This window comes from Papilio polytes, unplaced genomic scaffold (genome assembly GCF_000836215.1).
Source record: "Papilio polytes unplaced genomic scaffold, Ppol_1.0 DF823731.1, whole genome shotgun sequence".
Classification (NCBI taxonomy): domain Eukaryota; kingdom Metazoa; phylum Arthropoda; class Insecta; order Lepidoptera; family Papilionidae; genus Papilio; species Papilio polytes.
The window spans coordinates 1553809-1571641 of NW_013525473.1; the positions used below are offsets into that span (position 1 = coordinate 1553809).

The 17833-nt window shown below is 31.9% G+C and overlaps 1 protein-coding gene across 1 annotated transcript; it reads right to left on the bottom strand.

Annotated features, from left to right (window-relative positions):
• Positions 1 to 1185: 1185 nt before the first annotated feature.
• Positions 1186 to 14280, bottom strand: LOC106103789 (putative uncharacterized protein DDB_G0271606). Its single transcript, XM_013283671.1, has 2 exons — positions 14136 to 14280; positions 1186 to 3502 (listed from the first exon to the last, which is right to left on the bottom strand). The coding sequence occupies exons 1-2, from the start codon at positions 14142 to 14144 to the stop codon at positions 1763 to 1765; spliced, it is 1749 nt and encodes a 582-aa protein (XP_013139125.1). The 5' UTR covers positions 14145 to 14280; the 3' UTR covers positions 1186 to 1762.
• Positions 14281 to 17833: the final 3553 nt, after the last annotated feature.

The window sequence follows — 17833 nt, forward strand, 5'->3', positions numbered from 1 at the left end:
AAGAAATAGGTATTTAATAGAACTTTAACATTTAAGAATTTTCCCTTTTAATTTTGCAAAACAACACAAGCGTCGCACATTGACAGAACAAAACGTCAAATATGACAGTGACATTTGACAATAGACAATAACAAATACTACAGATTATACAAGGAGAAAAACTTTTAATTTGAAAATAAAAAACATTTGGTTTTGTCCTTGCCTTTTTCTAAACTAACATTTGTTTTCTTTTTCAGTGAAACGGTGTAGCAAATATTAAAAGATTTGTCACAGTGGCGGTGTTATTACAGTAAGTTCTTTGAGCAAATGCAAAAATTGAACGACCTAGGACTAGATAGAAGATACTCTACACTACACTCTCTAAAGGTTGTCGTTATAAACAAATTTTAGGTAGGGCCGCAATGTATAGGGATAGGGCTTTTGTGCCCTATAAATAAAATCGTAATTGATTTTCCCTCGAACTGTGGACCAAAGGCATGCTAATAAAGGGTATTTCCTGTCACGTCACAAAATAAAAGGCTATTTTTGTATCTTAAACTATGGATAAACCTATAAAGTATAATTCAACGTAGTTTTTGGCAATCTTAATGCGCATTGTGATTTTAAGGTAGCGCTAATGTGGCCCTGTTTGACGATAATACCTCAACAGCTACGGCTATGCTCGACATGTAACACATAATTTGTTGCTTTACGGAAGTCTACACTGTTGTTATGCTTGTCTTGATGATGTTTGTATTTATATGACACGAGCTGTTGCCCGCGACTTCGTCCGCGTGGTATTCTAAAACATACAAACTATATAAATTACAAAAAGCTACGTATCCCTCGGGAACCGGACATTTCTTGGGGATGAAGCTTATCCCATGTGTACTCCAGACTTTGTTTTATATCTGTGCCAAATTTCAATAAGATATGTTGAACCGTTGCAGAATGATTGAGTAAACATTAAAAAACTAAATTAATGAATCCCACGGGAACCGTAACTATTCCCGGGATAAAAAGTAGCCTATGTGTTCTTCCAGACTATGCTCTAAACCTATGCCAAATTTCGTGGAGATCCGTTCAGCCGTTTAGGTTACAAACGCTAACAAACATCCATCCATCCATCCATCCATCTAAACTTTCGCATTTATAATATTAGTAAGATTAGTTTTATTTTTTTAGTAAAAGGGTAAATAAATATGATAGATTTTTAATGTTTATTTATATTTATCTAAATAAGAAATAATGACTAATAACATTTGCTTCTTATTTGATATGAAAAAAATATTTTGTACATTGCAAAATACACACATTAATTTCGTAACAAAATTTTATTCATCGATTTTGGTACTCGACAATACATTTTAACTTGTATTGCAAATAATATGGAGGTCTGTATTTTTCTTATAAACTAGATTAAAAAGTATAATATGTACCATTTAAATTCTATCATACTTAAATATAAACATAAAAAATTACTTAAGATAACTACTTATGGCAGTTTACAAAAATAAAATAATAAATAAAGATTTTCCTCTAAAAATACGTCCATTTAAATAGTAGGGTGTAATCCAGAATGAAGATATTCCTCGGAAATATGTAGCGGTTTTTGCGTAGCTTCTTTGGTTGTGTAATGACGTAATGACCGTGAATATAACAACTTATTTGATAAGAAATAGCTATAGCATGTGAATTTAATATTAATTGTAGTTTGATACAAGCACAATAAAACCTGGCAGCTATTTAACTAAGTGTACATTTATTTTGCCTTACATTTGTCCTATAACGAAGTTCTGACGTGTCTCCGGCTATCGAATGGTAATCTATTAGAAATGTTATTGTTTAATGGTATACCGTGATTCAAAGACAAAACTTTTGTAACAATATTTAAATCTTCATGAGTTTTCCCATTAAGACCTGTTTCGACTAATAATTGTTTTAATTGTGCGTCCGCATTAAATTGATTTTGTCTGTTCGGTGGAAAAAAGTGGTTAGTATAAACTGGACTGAAAGTATTAAATCTATTGTATTCTCCATTCAATCCGAAATTGCCAACACCACTCTCTTGTCGAAACACTCGATTACCATGTTTTTGTCTTGTTAAATCATCAGTTAGTCTTAATTGGTTGAAGTTTGGTCCTTGGTGAAAAGGGCCTTGGCTGGGATTTGGGTGAAGAAAGTTGGTAATTCCTTGGGGTAGATGATTTTCTTGCAGAGGGAATTGCTCAGGTCGCTGACTACGGAGATGTATAAGAAAATCCACAGCTTCTCTATTAGGCAGCTGCTGTTGATTGGCTAGCAGGTTCACTTGCTCTAAGTGTACACTCGGTTGAATCGATACCTGGGAATTCTGACTTTGCAATGTAGTGCTTGGATTTAAAAACCTATTTGATTGCAAACCTTTCTGTCCCTGAAAACCGCCTAAAATCTGGTTTGATTGGATTTTTTGTTGCTCAACAAGAAGTTGATGCCTTTTCAACTGGTCTTGTTCGTACAAAATTTGTTGCTGTCGCTGTGCTTCTTTTTGTTGAATTAACAATTGCTGCTTTCTTAGTAAATCCTCTTGCTGTCTTTGTTGAAGTTGTAATAACTGAAGCTGTTCTTCGAGAATTCGTTGTTTCTCTTCAAGCTGTTTTTGTAACAATATTTGTTGGGATAAGAAGTTATTCTGAGCTATCTTATTCAAGTTTCTGTTATCGATCGGAAAACTTTGAGTTAAAATTTGTGGTGGTAAAATACCTGTTGGTACATTTGTAGTCGATTGTGACTTCAAGACTTCTTGTATATTTGTTTGTTGGTAAATCGGTACAACTTTCTTTGGATGCCCTAAGACATCTTGGTGAACCGTGAACGCTGCAACCAGAGGAGCTTGGAAGACTTGAACATCTTTTTTGTCAACCTCTTCAATGTTTTTACCATCTAAATCATGAGTCGGTTTTGGAGTTGTGGTCGTTGTAGTTGTGGTCGTGGTGGTCGTTGGTTTTGATGTGGAAGTTGACTGTTTGGTATAAATTTCAATTTTCGGACTTTGTTTCGTTCGTAAATGAGAGTAATTGGTACTTTCTTTGGTTTGAAATATCTCTGTGTAAGGATTTTGAGTTGGGAGAGTAGCTGTTACTTGGTTTTCAACATTTCCTACTGTCGTGTCTAAAATAGATACATTACTCTCGAGTAACATGGGTGTCGCGTCTGTGCTATTTGTAAAGGCAGATTGACCATTAACTATGTATGAATGTATTTGTATGCCATCCTTAGACGTTTGTGCTGTTGTTAATTCTTCATTTTCCTTTAAATATTCTGTCTGCGCTGTTGGATTCACAACAGTTGATTCCGTTTCCGTGAAGCTATCACTTTCTTCAAGGTCAGTCAGAGCTTTCAACAGTGCTTTTCTTATGTAAGGATCCAACCTTACTGAAGGTTTCGGTTCTAAACTGTTAAGATTTTCATTATTAGTATCATATACTGTGCTTTCTTCCGCTAAACTCAATGAGAATAAAGCTAATAATATAGCTACAGGCACCTGAAACAAGAGATATTTCATATTAGTTTGATATTTTTAATAATTTGAATATGTAAATTCCCGAGTCTACTATTTTCCGGTGACATATACCATAGATTACTTAACGATGGGGATTTTTTTGTTAATTAAGAATGCACGATCAACTTCCACGATACCTTAGTTAGAAGTTTTTAGTCGTTTTCAGTTACGTTCTTTGTGTTACGCAGAACAATGACTCTCCTAATGGTTGGATTACACAATATATCATCTTAAATGTGGAATTTACGATCAGCGTAAAAATATATTGTCAATAAACTTTACTAATCACTAATGCTAAAGAATTATTTCCATTTCCAAATGGTTATATTTCACTAAAATACCTACAAAAGTTGAAAAGAAGCGGTTTTATTTCATATTATGATAGTTAAAATACGAGCATACTTAAACCAAACTTAAAATATTAAAATATTAAAATGTCATTAAGTTTATTCAAATGATTATACTTAGATATTTTCTGTTAACATATTTACTTAGTTTATTAGTAAAATGTGCGTGTATATATAATTATTTTTTTAGAGAGAGTTGTATACGATAACGCAATCAACGTTTCTTCCATTACAAAAACAATTGATTTCAACACTATTCTTGTCAAAACTAATCACAACGCATTTCTTTCCGACATCACCATCCTTTATACTAACTTATCATTCATCTCGAGTGAAAGTTGAAGACGCTTTTAGTTTTGTACACAACGAATTTAAATATTGTTAATAATAAATCACCAGTTATAGCGGAAGACATTAAAATATCAGTTTTGAGTTATTTTATGTTAAATGAATCGATTTCTCTAAATTTGATAAGATGGATTCAATCTATGGTCGTTAAACTACTAGGCATAAAATAATCAGGTTTTTTTTAATGAAACTTCCCTTTCTTGGTTCTTTGTCGTTTCTAGAATCGATGTGTTGATATTGTTGGGAAAGTTAACAATAAGACGTGACCTTTGACATCGCTCGAAGCGGTTCTTAACATTTAAAAAATGTAGGTAAGTGTTGTAGCTCTCCAATGGAAGGAGGCTACGGTAAATATGTATGTAATGTCGTAATCTTTTTTACTGTGGGTTTTTACAAACAGTAGATTGTATTGTCATCCTTGTCATAATCGTTAAAAAAGAAGCAACCAATTTATTTTTGTTAGATTCCACAGTTTAAACAAATATAGTACGAATTACTCAAGATTATTCTCATAAAGTTCAAGTCTACTTTCACTACAAGCCATGAACTAAGTAAAGGTTCAAGTACCAAGATTATATCTTTCATGTCTTGTACTGTAAGTCTGAGCAAAGTAACCGTTTCTAGTCTGCAGTTAGTTCTATGTATCCTAAGGCAAAGTTTAAACGGATAGTACGAAAGCGGTACCATTTTCTCTCTCCTTTGACCCTATGTATGATTTAAAAATATAGACTTTTTACAATTTATGGGGATATTTAAGTATAACTATATGGTGTGTTGTATACTAATGCATTCTATAACTATCTATACTATTATAATAAAGCGTAAACACACACTTCTTTGTTGCCTACGATGTCAGCAATCACAGCATATTTTCGAATAACTCTTTTTCAATAAAAAGCCCTACACTTACGTCACACTTTAGGCCTTATATTTTCACGCCGTTAAACTTGGGGTAAATATGTGGATATAAACCCTAATGTGGGAAAGAGACCATAAGTTGTTGCCAACATCAAGGAAGCAAGGAGAACATCACGTCATGTCATTCTGACATTTCCTATTGATAATTTGACACATGTCAACAAAAAAATTAAATTTTTATAATTTCATGCGGATGAAGTCGCATGGGAACAGCTAGTATTACGTACATTACGTGACATAACATTGTATGTTATCGGTTTATGTATTGACAGTTTGTTTAAAATAGAAAAACTTTAAAGTCCACACGTTATGGAATGTTTACAAATGTTTTCACATTTCTCACGCCGCAGCCCCCACATAATTGTGTAAGAGGTTTTTCAAGTCTGTATCTTCAACTCGTTACGCATTAATTCCTTTAGTTGTACACATTGAATGCGAAAATATTTATGAGAAACAATCAAGATAAAAAAATGCACATTTTATCAATAGTACGTAATTTGTCAGGCCAACAGAGGACTTGATTATAAAACCTAACTCTTTTTAATCTTGCAAAGAAGTTGTATTACGAGTCCAATCTTGTCTTATTAATTTAGTCAAATAAATAATTGACTGCAAGGTCATTGATACCATATTCTTATAAAGATAATTTACTGCATCAATATTTAATAATCAATTGAACGCTAGCCAAGTATATTTAAGAGCTATTGAGTTAAACGTATCTTTCACCTGTCTCTAATTGTACTCGGCAACAATTTCTCTCAATACTTAATAATGTAAATGCAATTAAGCTGTCGTTCCCACATCCGATGCGACTCGAAGCACGAACCGTGCGTGACTTGTGAATCTAATACGTCCAACAGATATGATGCATTGTTCTTTACAATCATAAAATGTTACTAGTGGTCTGGCTAAAGGAATTCGTTTCATAAGAAAAGTTTTAAATCTTTTATACTTTTTCAACAATAGCGTAATAAACGTGAGTAAAGTTTGAAAAAGTAATTATTCTCCAGACGAATACAAAACCTTTAGTTTTATTAAATATGTCAAAAAGGAAATATTTTACTAACTATAACAATTTAGAAAATTGTTATACTCCCGAACTATAAGTTTCCAGTTACAAAACAAATTCGTCAGTTCAAGCAATAAATAGTAACAGAAGACATTGTTAAAGAAATCGTATTAATAATCGAATCCAAAATAATCGAGTCATATTTCATCTTACAACTATTGTAAACATTATATGAACAAATGAGTAAGGATAAAAACTCATTTTAAAGTTGTACATTTCATGCCTTGCGGAACAAGATAAACGCGTCGGCATTCGGTAAACGACAGACATCATCACAGCTATTTCATATGCGCACAATGCTACGTAATTACATAATACTGCACCAACTGGTAGGTAATTTCACTTTCTATGGGTGGAGATTATTTTCACTGTAAATGGAAACGCACACGTCTATAGAACTTGTATCAGGACATTCTTTTCGTTGGACAAATTGTTCCTTAAATAATTCGTCTTCGTTTGTTTCTGGATTTGCAAAGCCAGTGTAATTATTCGCTGAAGCAACAACTTTTTAATTGACATAATTTAATATATGTCGAATCACTGAAGAGGTGTTCTTTGACAAAATATACGGAGATTTTTTCAAGAGTCTATCAATAGGTAATTTTTCGAATCACTCATACCGGTCTCCTTAATTTAAAACCCCCTCATTAAGCACCGATAATTCGTAGTGCTGTAATGTAAAAGTCATTCATAAAATTAATATAAATGTCGGCGATAACTTCAACAAAGACCCCTCTAGTCGTCATTACAATCAGTTACATGAGAGCCTTATTCAAGCTCGAATTGACTGGATTAAAGTCTGAATACATAATGCGGTCTTTGACGAAGACCGGGACATTATAATGACGCGTGAATCGATATTAATCATTACGTGCTCGCTTTGTGTACGTGCTTGGGCAACGCAGCGATAATCGTAGCTTTATTTAATCCATACATTATTGTAGGTATGCCATTTAAGATTTGTTCCGATCTAATTTGTTCAAGCATACTTATTCCAGTCATTTAAAAAAAAAAATTAATAACAATTGCTTACTCGATGAAATTTTGGAATTTTTCAAAATTGTGCAACATTGTTTATGACCGAAGATTTCTTCGGAATATATTTACGTTTTATCACTGCAATATGCAGATGTGATGCACGGATCGTGACTATTACGTGATAGGAAAACATTTTATTGAAACAACAAGGTATTAAAACTCAAATGTTAGATGTGAAGTTTTCGAAAAACATGATTCCATTGGCTCCTTGGTTGGTTAGATGAGGTACAAAACTAAAAAATACATGGCCTGGGATTCAATTAAAAAAGTTATGACTACGTGTAGGAAGAATTAAAGTTATCTTATTGTCGATACATAAATACCAATAGCAAAGTAACAGTTTACTTTCAGATAAAAACCCAGTAAGTAATATTAATTAATGTTGTTAATGTAAGTCTGATTTATTGTAGGTATAGTAAAGGTAAAACGTGATCAAATCGTTATGGTCACTAACAAATCTCTATCTTTTCTCTAAGTATATTGTATTGCTTCATTTGTATGTACTTTAAAATGTTAAACTCAAATTAAGATAATTAATCTTTTAGGCAGCTCTCGACATATACAATGTTTACGAAAATTGCGTACACTTGATACTTGTGAGTGTGTAAAAATGCGTTCCACAAACGGCTTGTTAATAGTTATTGGCAATAAAACAAAATTTCCTCAATCTGCGGTCGATGTGTAGCTTTCTAAGGCAGTACGACGAAATACAATAGCCAGTTGCATGCGGTTCTTGCAACTCTGACGTAAATATCCGTACATGCTATACGAATAGAAATGGTTCGGTACGTGTCCAGAATCGTAGGGGTCAAAATGTTAAATAATAATGTTACATAAAATTGCATTCAGTGCTTCTTTAAATGTTTGTCATAATAATACTGTGAGAGTATTTCTTGAATTATAAATTAAAAAAACTTGTTTCTGAAATTTTTATTTCAGTTACTTTTGACTTAATTGCAATTTAGTGGTAAATGTTATCATACTTTATACTAATAATAATATTATAAATGCGAAAGTTTAGATGGATGGATATTTGTCAGAGTTTGTAGCCTAAACCGTTAACCGGCTTTTGATGAAATTTGGTATAGATGTAGAGGATAGTCTGGAAGACACATAGAACACATAGGCTACACACTTTTGATTTTTTTAAGTCCACGCGGACGGCGTCGCGGGCGAAAGCTAATACTTAATAAAACCAATTTAGTTATGAAATAGTTTGTATTATTAACTTAACAGACAGTTTAGTTTAAAAGATTAATGTTTATAGATAGAAGTGTGTATTTTATAGTTTTTTATAAAATACACCAGGGCTTGTACAGTTAAGCTAAATTTTCTCGTTCTTTTACTTCGATCGGCAGTTTTCGTTCAATTTACGTAAGACGACGTTCAAGTTTCGTTAACACCATAGTATGGTTACGTTTGCTTCTTTACGAAATTCTTCGCATAAATGGTTATGCAATTTAATAATTCACTTAAGACTTAGCTAGTGAAACAGGTTGGTTAAAAATAGACTCTTCCATTCCAAGACGGAAGAAATTACTAAGTACAAATTTCATCCTAATTCATACATGGTAAATATTTACGCTATATAACTCTTTGCTTAGGAAATCATACACGAAGTCCTTAAAAATTCAGCATTTTTTTAATTGCTAAGAAGATCAAAGTTTTACGACATTTACAAAAAACGTGGTTGCCTTATATTGCGAATTGTAAAGTTATTTGCAAACATGCTTTTTAAGTAACTAACAAACGGAATAATGAGATGCACGTCGCGATATTACAACCGTTGCTTTTGTTTTCGGTTGACACAATATTGTTACTGCAGACGCGTAGGCGCCACAGATCGTACCTGCTAAGATTGGGACAACTCACGGCGCGTGACTTTTAATATTGATATGTATAATTTTTTAATAAACTTTATTGTAAAACTAAAACGAGAAAGGTGTTACATTTGTTGTTTAAGGTACTGCTATTAATTACAGAGCCAATAAATTAAACATTCCCGCTCAAACATCTATAATAGTTTTATAAATACTGGCTTCCTTAGTGATTCGGATGAAAGAATGTTCTCAAGATTCGGAATTATCATAATCGTGACAAACGTCTGAGAGAAAATGAGAGATGAATCGCATGTTAGAAGGACAACGTTAATTATGGGTGTGGAAGGATACACCGGTAGAGGTAGACTTAGAAAGAGATGTGTGGATTGCGTGAAAGGTGACATGATCAAAAAGGGTGATGACTGAGATGACGTATGATAGAGTTATGTGGAGGACCAAAACCTGCTGCGCCGACCCTACAGGAGTAGGATAAGGAGGAGAATGATGATGACATTCGTCTGAAACTTATTTGATTTGAAGATTTTATAGCAATAGATATCTTATCAAGTTGAAACGTTAAAAATAAGGTTAATTAAAATAGTTTTATTTGGTTCTCATTTAACATTCAAATTACTACACTTTAGTGAATTAGGAAGTCAAAACCACATGGCGTTTGATTATAAGTTGTGATTACGAGAGATCAGTTCCACCAGGAATTAAGAATTACTTACATTAAGATAAACATCTGAAGTGGAATATAAGTAACGTTACCATAAATTAAGATTGGTATCTTCAAGTTGGCTTTCTTTTAGTAAGTACTTAAGTAATAAATTAAATATTAAGTTAACTGGAAAATGTTAAGGCTTCGTATATTTCTTAGCCTATAACGAGGTTAACATGTCCGAATTCGTAGTTGTTTAAAGTTTTTTTCTATTTTATAAAATGCTACATGGCATTGAATCACGTTAACCACCAAAGAAACAATTTTGCATTGCTTTGTCACAGACAATTGATTAGTATCTGTTCAGTAATATTTGCACAACGAAATCATATCTGTTTTTTCGATCGTACCACAAAGGTGCCGTATATCTGATATGGAAACGATAGAGTAAGCTTTGCGGTTAGCCTTTAAAATGTTATGTGGATTTGACTTTCGTAATGCTAAGAATAATCATAGCCTAAATCATACATGATGTCATATCAGGAATTGAAAAGATTACACGATAACTACAACTAGTAAGCAAATAACTAGTAAATTTTTAATGGTTGTTGATGAATGTATTGGCATAGGCAACCGCAGTTAATTTAATTCATTTATTCCAAGTAACAATGCTTTTACAACATTAAGGGCCTGTCCCACAATTCTTGTAAATTGTCAGATAACAACCCAACGTATAAAACATGTGATGAAAATATCGAATTTTGGTACTCTCTCTCTCTCAGTGACGTCACTTTTAAGCTATCTCTATCAGCCAGTGGGATAGGCCTTAAGAAAATTACTGTTATAATATTGGAGAAAATTTTGAGATACATTCACTTTTACAATCCTTAATGGTCTCATTGTTTCGACAACTTTTGTCTTGATTAATTATAATTCTCATATATCTAATAACTGGGTTGTTTAATCTGTGGGAATGTAATGAAGCAAGTTCGTTGTCAAATTGATGTTATAAGGCTGGATGAATTTGAACACATCTCAAGTTTTGCGACATCTTTACCCAAGGCCTAGTTCTGCATTGTTTGATACAATAATGTTGCATTTATACTTTTTAATTACCTCTAATAAGGTTTACTGCGTTAGATTGTGTTGCATTTTGTCTGTGCATTCGTAAATACAAACAGGCATTGTCTATTCGTTACGTTCTAATTAGTTATGTTTCCAAGATACAATGCAATAGGAATCACATTGTCTTCTCTATTCCCATAAACCTTATGAATGGATTACGTCCTTACTTATGCGCTTAGCTATCTTAGCTGACCGAGGATTATAATCTAACAAGGATTTTATCAAATTCCTTGTCGGGTTTTATTTATATGAATTATCGTTAAACCCCATCTAAATTTGAAGACCATGAGCTCAATCTCGTGCTCGTAACAAACATTTTTTATGATTTTTTCATACGCTATCCAAATAAATGTAGATAATAAAAAAATAAGATTTAATGTTTATTGACTTTAAACTTCGAAAACTTTGTTAAAATGTCACTCTTTTTCTGAGGTTTAGCTATCTTAGGAAGTGGCGTCGACGGGCGTTCGTGGCTTTTAGCTGGGCATTTAGAAAATTGCCGTAGATATTTGCTATTTGTGATAAAATAATAGTATCAAATTAAATAGTTTCTAATCGCCAATTGTTTGATACTGGGTATATTTCAACTTATAAAGCAATATAACTTTCGACAGTTGTAAAACATTTGTCATTTTATTTTTTTAATGTTGTAGAAATACCCAGAGATCATAAAAATATATTCTAAAGCTATAAAATAGTGTCACGGTACGTTTAAGTAATGAAATTGCTCTTTAATGTTAGCTACAAATTTTATTAACTTAACGATAGTCGTAAAAACGTACATTTATCGTATTAAAAATTAACTTTAATAATTACAACATAGTACCAGTAACTCATTTATAATTGTCATTAGGATTAGCAAAATCCGAAGATAAGATATTTTGTAATAATTCTAAAATCATCATCTCCTTATCCTATTCCTGTAGGGTCGGCGCAACAGGTTTTCGTTCTCCAAATAACTCTATCATACGTCATCTCAGTCATCATTCCCTTGTTAATCATGTCACCTTTCACGCTAACCATCCATGTTTTTCTAGGTCTACTTCTACCGGTGTACCCTTACACACCCATAACTAACGTTCTTCTTGTAACATGCGATTCGAAAATAATGTGAATTGTAAAAATGACGTAATAATTTTAAAATATAGGGCGATAAAAGTTCGATTTTAAGTGAATTAATTTTAAAGGTTCTATAGCTTGTGAATTATAAGAAAACTAGCTGTTCTCGAGCTGCTTCATCCGCATGAGATTATAAAAACTTTATTTTATTGTTTACATTTGTCACATTCTCAATTGAAAATGTCACAATTACCATTATTATAATAACCTTGCTTCCTTAATGTTGGCAGGTTGTAGTTCATGGTCCCTTTCCTATATGAAGCTTACGCTTACCTTACGCTTTATCATATTAGTATAGATAAACAGTTAAGTACTTGGCACATAACACGTAATGGGAAATTTGTTCTTGCAATTTACTCATATGCAGTTTTTTAACATTTCTTTACAATTAATTTAAACCAAAGGTCATATTTAAATACGCGATTGACATAGTTTTATATATCCGTTATATAACGTTTATCGCGGATATGCGTTCGACATCTTCAAAGTTTATAATGAATTTGTATTAGTTTCGTAACATTGTTTTATTAATTCAGTTTACCAAAAGTTTCCGTGGTTTAGGCAGATATATTATTAAATTGCATAACTATACTGCACAGATAGAGTATTAGTATAGATTTATGTTATTTATTTACATTATTTTACCTAAATTAAAAATTTTAATTACGAAATTGATAAGATTACTCTTGATTTGCAAATATAAATTTTAATTGAACGCCAAAATTATGTAAATCGATGAACTGTAAACTCTATAGTCGGCAAGTAATATGCTATTTTATTTTGTTTTGTGAAAATTAAGATTGGATTGAAAGGAAGTATTCAATACATTCAAAATACCTTTTAATGAGGTTAATTCTAAGAGTTTCGGTCAAACGAAGTTAATAAATTAAAATAATAGAATAGAAAAAATTGTTTTTAATAACAATGTTATAACGCTATAAAATCTTTTTAACCCATAGTTAAGCTTAAATAAGTTTCTATGAACATGTTATTTTGCTTACATAACGTTTGCAAAGTGAAAATTTGTGCAGTCACCAAGAAATACATATTTGCATTTTATCGCATTCTTTTACTACATCTTATCGATAATCAAAAGTCATGTTGAATAAACACTAGTCGATGCAAGCTTACTTCCGATGTTATGCATTTTGTTTAAGATAATGTAATGGTACTCTTTATTTATGGAATATAAGCTGTAACTATCCAGTAAAAAGGTTAAAGAGCTATAAATTCTGACACACAATTTAGTATGTTAACGACTGTATTACGTAGAATTAAGACATTATCGTCATTGTTAAATTCTTAAGTACCGAGATGTTTGAGAGTAGATTAAAGAATTATTGATTGACTTTTTACAGTTCTTGTACATTAGAAGAACGTAAAAATGATATCATTGTATGTATATACATACACATGTAATATTTAACATTTTAGCAAAGGTTTTCGTAAGTTAGTTTCACCTAAATCAAAGTGTAGGGCGAAGCACCGCGCCGCGCTATACGAATCCTTAACATGTCTCTTCCGACGCGTGTAAACAAGATCGCATCATCACGCACGCATTACGTCACATCAAAGAAAGTTCAATTTATATCTAATATTTATAGCACATTCTATATGCTAATTATGGAATAAATTACATCATAATCCCGTTAACATCATAATAAAAATTTTCTAGATTTATATGAATATAATTGACCTGTCACGTCGCGACAAAATTTGCATATTGTCGTTAATCAATTATTAAATAAAGCTACTCAGAGAAAGCTCAAGTTCCATTATTATAAAACGGATTATTACATTTTACTTTTTAATTGCGCAATTGATTATAATAAGACACCCAGTGAAAGTAGACAATTCTGTGAGATGACAGTAATTTGTAGTCAGTCAGTGTGTGGGAACATTGCCAATTCAAGTTGGAATCATTTGGCATAAAATAATAGACTTCACGGTAATTATATTTCGATAATGGTATGTTGTGAAAGCATCATCTTTCTAAATGACACCTAACAATACTAATATAAGTGTGAAATTACGATTTAAAGATGCACACACACTCACGAATCTACTGTACGCAGAATATGTAACATAAAATATATGTCCAATTAAAAAAAAAAAATATTTCACATCACTGAATAAACACAGCTTTAAAATAATAATCACGGGTACTCACAGGGCGCATGGTGTCGATTGTATGTAGTACAGACTACTACGGGCTCGTGGTAGAGTGTACAGTGGGTCGCCTGCGCACCGGCGGTCTCTACGCTACACAAAACAACACTAAAGTGGTCTGCGGCGAGCACATCTCTGCGCCCTGCCACCACACGACCCCGCTGTACACCCGACACCCAAGAACAAGGATGTTTTGACACGACTTCGGTCATTTGTTTACAAATGCAGTTAATTTTCACGCATTGTCCAATGTTTATGATATGCATTTATACACACTCGCGTATTGCAACGGCAAATTTTAAATATAAACTTCCAATTTTAATGACATAGAGAACCATAACAAATTCCGATAATTCAATGCCGTTCCTGCTTTTTTATCGTGTAAGATACTAAAACCTTAAGATTATCGGTAAAGTTCCCTAATACCTTATTTCTGTAGAGGTAAGATTGACTTTAACCAATATAACAGTGCAATGCAGAAGGAATTATTATGAAAGGATGAAAAAATTAATAAGTGAGTTACAACTAATCACTTTGATATGTCTCAGTAACTTTCCATGTTGGACAGTAAAACACACAAGTGCACGACGATTCGCAACGTAACATAATCCGGTACAAATTACTGGCCCACATATCTACGTAATTACACCGCCATCTGTCAAATGCCACTGGTCTTAATGGATTTATCGATTTCGTAATTTAATTAACATTATATTTAGTATATTTGTTCTAATTAATTTTATATTCTTTGTGAAAAGAAGTACATTCAGATTTTCGTTTTAATTTTTTCAAAGTAGAGATCTGACTCTCAAAAGAACTAAATTTTTGTTATAAAATATATAAATATTAAGGAAATGATCAATAATTTCTCCATTTCTGAATAACTATGAATAAAACCGGCGAGATGACGTATGACAACTTTTTATTTGTCATGTTTGAATAACGGAATCCATCCGTGAGCAGAGTTAAACAGAACCTGTAGTTGCGTAACGATTTGTATTCGTATGTAACGTAATTCTACAATAAAATTCGTCACACCCACATAACGTCAGCCATCACCTCATCTTTTACTACACTTTGTAAGCAAGAGCTTTAATAAGACAGTTCAAATCAAGTGCACGATATCATGAAGTGCATAATATACTGTGCTCTTTGTTGATCATGTAAATTAGTTTTTTAATTTTAACCGAGCTGATGAAGAAAGGTAAGCTTATGTAGTTAGTAACTCATTATTCTTTATTACGCTGTGATAAAAAAAGTCGCCCTTAACCACAACAAAATCGAAATAAAAATAGTAATTAAAAAGTAAAAAATCAATAAGAAATGTAAAAAGTCATTTAAATGTGTTTTCCATTATTTCTCTAGCTGATATAAACTGCAAGTGTTATTTTTACTTAATTATTGACATATAAAAGACTTCAACGAGTTCGCAGATAATGCTATTTAGAAAATGTAGTTAAAAAATCAAACTAAGCAATCTAATGCACGGTTAAAAGATTATCTAAAAGTATAGACGTCATAAATGTATTGTTTATTTCATCTTTATATTTAATTTTCCAAAACTTTATAAGTTAGAATAATAAACATATTACTTAAAAGTTTAAGTCGTTGGCTTTTCGATTACAGCGAACATCGTAAATTAATTTCATTATGTTTCAGAAAGAAAATGCACATCCATACTTCAAGAACTGTGGATCGGAATGTTCGTAGATAAAATGTAATGAATGAACGGGCTCCGGCAGTGTTAGGGTCAAAGCGCCGACCGGTCTGCTCAAACTCCAAAGGAGACTTTCTTTTCCGTGAACTTAGCTATGTTTCTGAACTTGTATGAGCGGTGCGAGTAACGTAAGTGATTGACAAATATTTCACTTAACTCATTGTTACCCACGCTTGTTCGCTTGAAACAGGTTGTGTGTTTGTTTACGAACCTGTGTGTTAGTACACTGTTACCTCAGTATATTTAATGGTTTTTCCTATGCTATTTTCAAATAACTTATTAAGAAAGCTGAATTTTCTGCTCAGTAAGTGAAGAAACGTAAAAAAATGTATATCTTCTTTATCATATGAATGAAGATATAGTTGTAATGTTTTTTTAGGTACTTTGAACAGCTTCTTCGCAAAATTAGTAAGCGCATAATTTTATTACATTAAATTAATTTCATTTATACGTACTACTTATCTTAATGAAGTATTTAAAGCTACATAAAAGCGCGCTAAGTACTATTGACTGTAAATAATCGATTGATCTGTCTACAATTAAAAAATTATCCACATTCATTACTCATAATAAAACAAATGAACCGAATGACGTATGTTTCTTGATTGTATTGTGAATTTGATGAATTTCATCATTAATAATTATTAAATGGCGCCTAATCAAAGACTGTCAAGCGAGGTGCGGCATCTTTTGTATTGCAATCATGTTCGTTAAGTAGGATGTCATTTATAATGATACGCTTAAAGGTCAGCAAAGGTCATAACTTGATTAGTAACAATAACTAACGCTTATTAGCGTGAGAACCTTTTCCATACCTTAAATAATAAAAGAAAATAAATCGTGTAACATGGATTTCAATTTGGATTGTTTAAATTTTTACACTGAATCATTTCGAGACATTTCTAAATTATGAACATGTCTATGATAAGCTACATATACTCACAATAAACTTATATTTATGACAGTGCTTAACAAGGCGAGACAAATAACATAAATCGTTGAGGTTTAAGTACTTAACAGTTTCGTTAAATGTTTAATTTGAATAGACCGCAGTTTTATTACTACTATGTCATTAATAAAAGTCAAGAATGTTACTTCATGTCATAATTTATCAGGTAATGCAGTATTTAAAATTTAACAATTAATAAGTACCATAGCATCGAATTAATTTCATAATAAACGAGCTGATAGTGACGTTAGTACGTTATTTATAAGTACGTTATTGAGTACTAGCTGTTGCTCGCGATAATGTCTGCGTGGAATTAAAAAAATAATTGACAATACAGCTCGTTCGTAATTAAAATGACGTATAACGTAGCTTTTAATAGATGAAAGAAATTTTAAAAATACAATACAAAATACAAATTATTCCTCTTTATAATATCAGCATAGGTACAGATTAGTATTTTATTAGTGTGACAATCAATATTTACAAACGTCAAAGATAACTTTGTCTTCTATACATTGTTTAGCATAAGATATAAGCTTGAAAAGTATTGCTTAACTTTATATTAATGAGCTAGTTACCTGTAATGTTATTGATCGACGCATTCCCTAATCAGAGTTGTCATTGAAAGTAGTAATAATGATGAACATACGAATAACATATTTAAATATTTTTTAGTGAACATATCATTTTTTTTCTTGTAGCCGATTATTCTTACATTCAGGATATTTAAAAGTTGTGCACTGTATAATTTTCAATAAATTAATTTAAATTTCCGTTTCTATAGCGATAAGTGTAAATTTTAAAAGTGATACTGATATTAAAATGTTTTCGCTACACAATTATGTCAAAACTTGCAATTGGATTATGATTTTGGATACTAGAAATTTGTAAATTTCTGTACCATCAAATATCAACGGAATCAGGATTAAGTATTGTTTAAAAAAAAAGATGTCACGTCTTGTACAGGCGACAGTTATAACGCTTCTTAGACATTCAACTGATGGGCTTTCTCCGACCACGTCATTAACATACG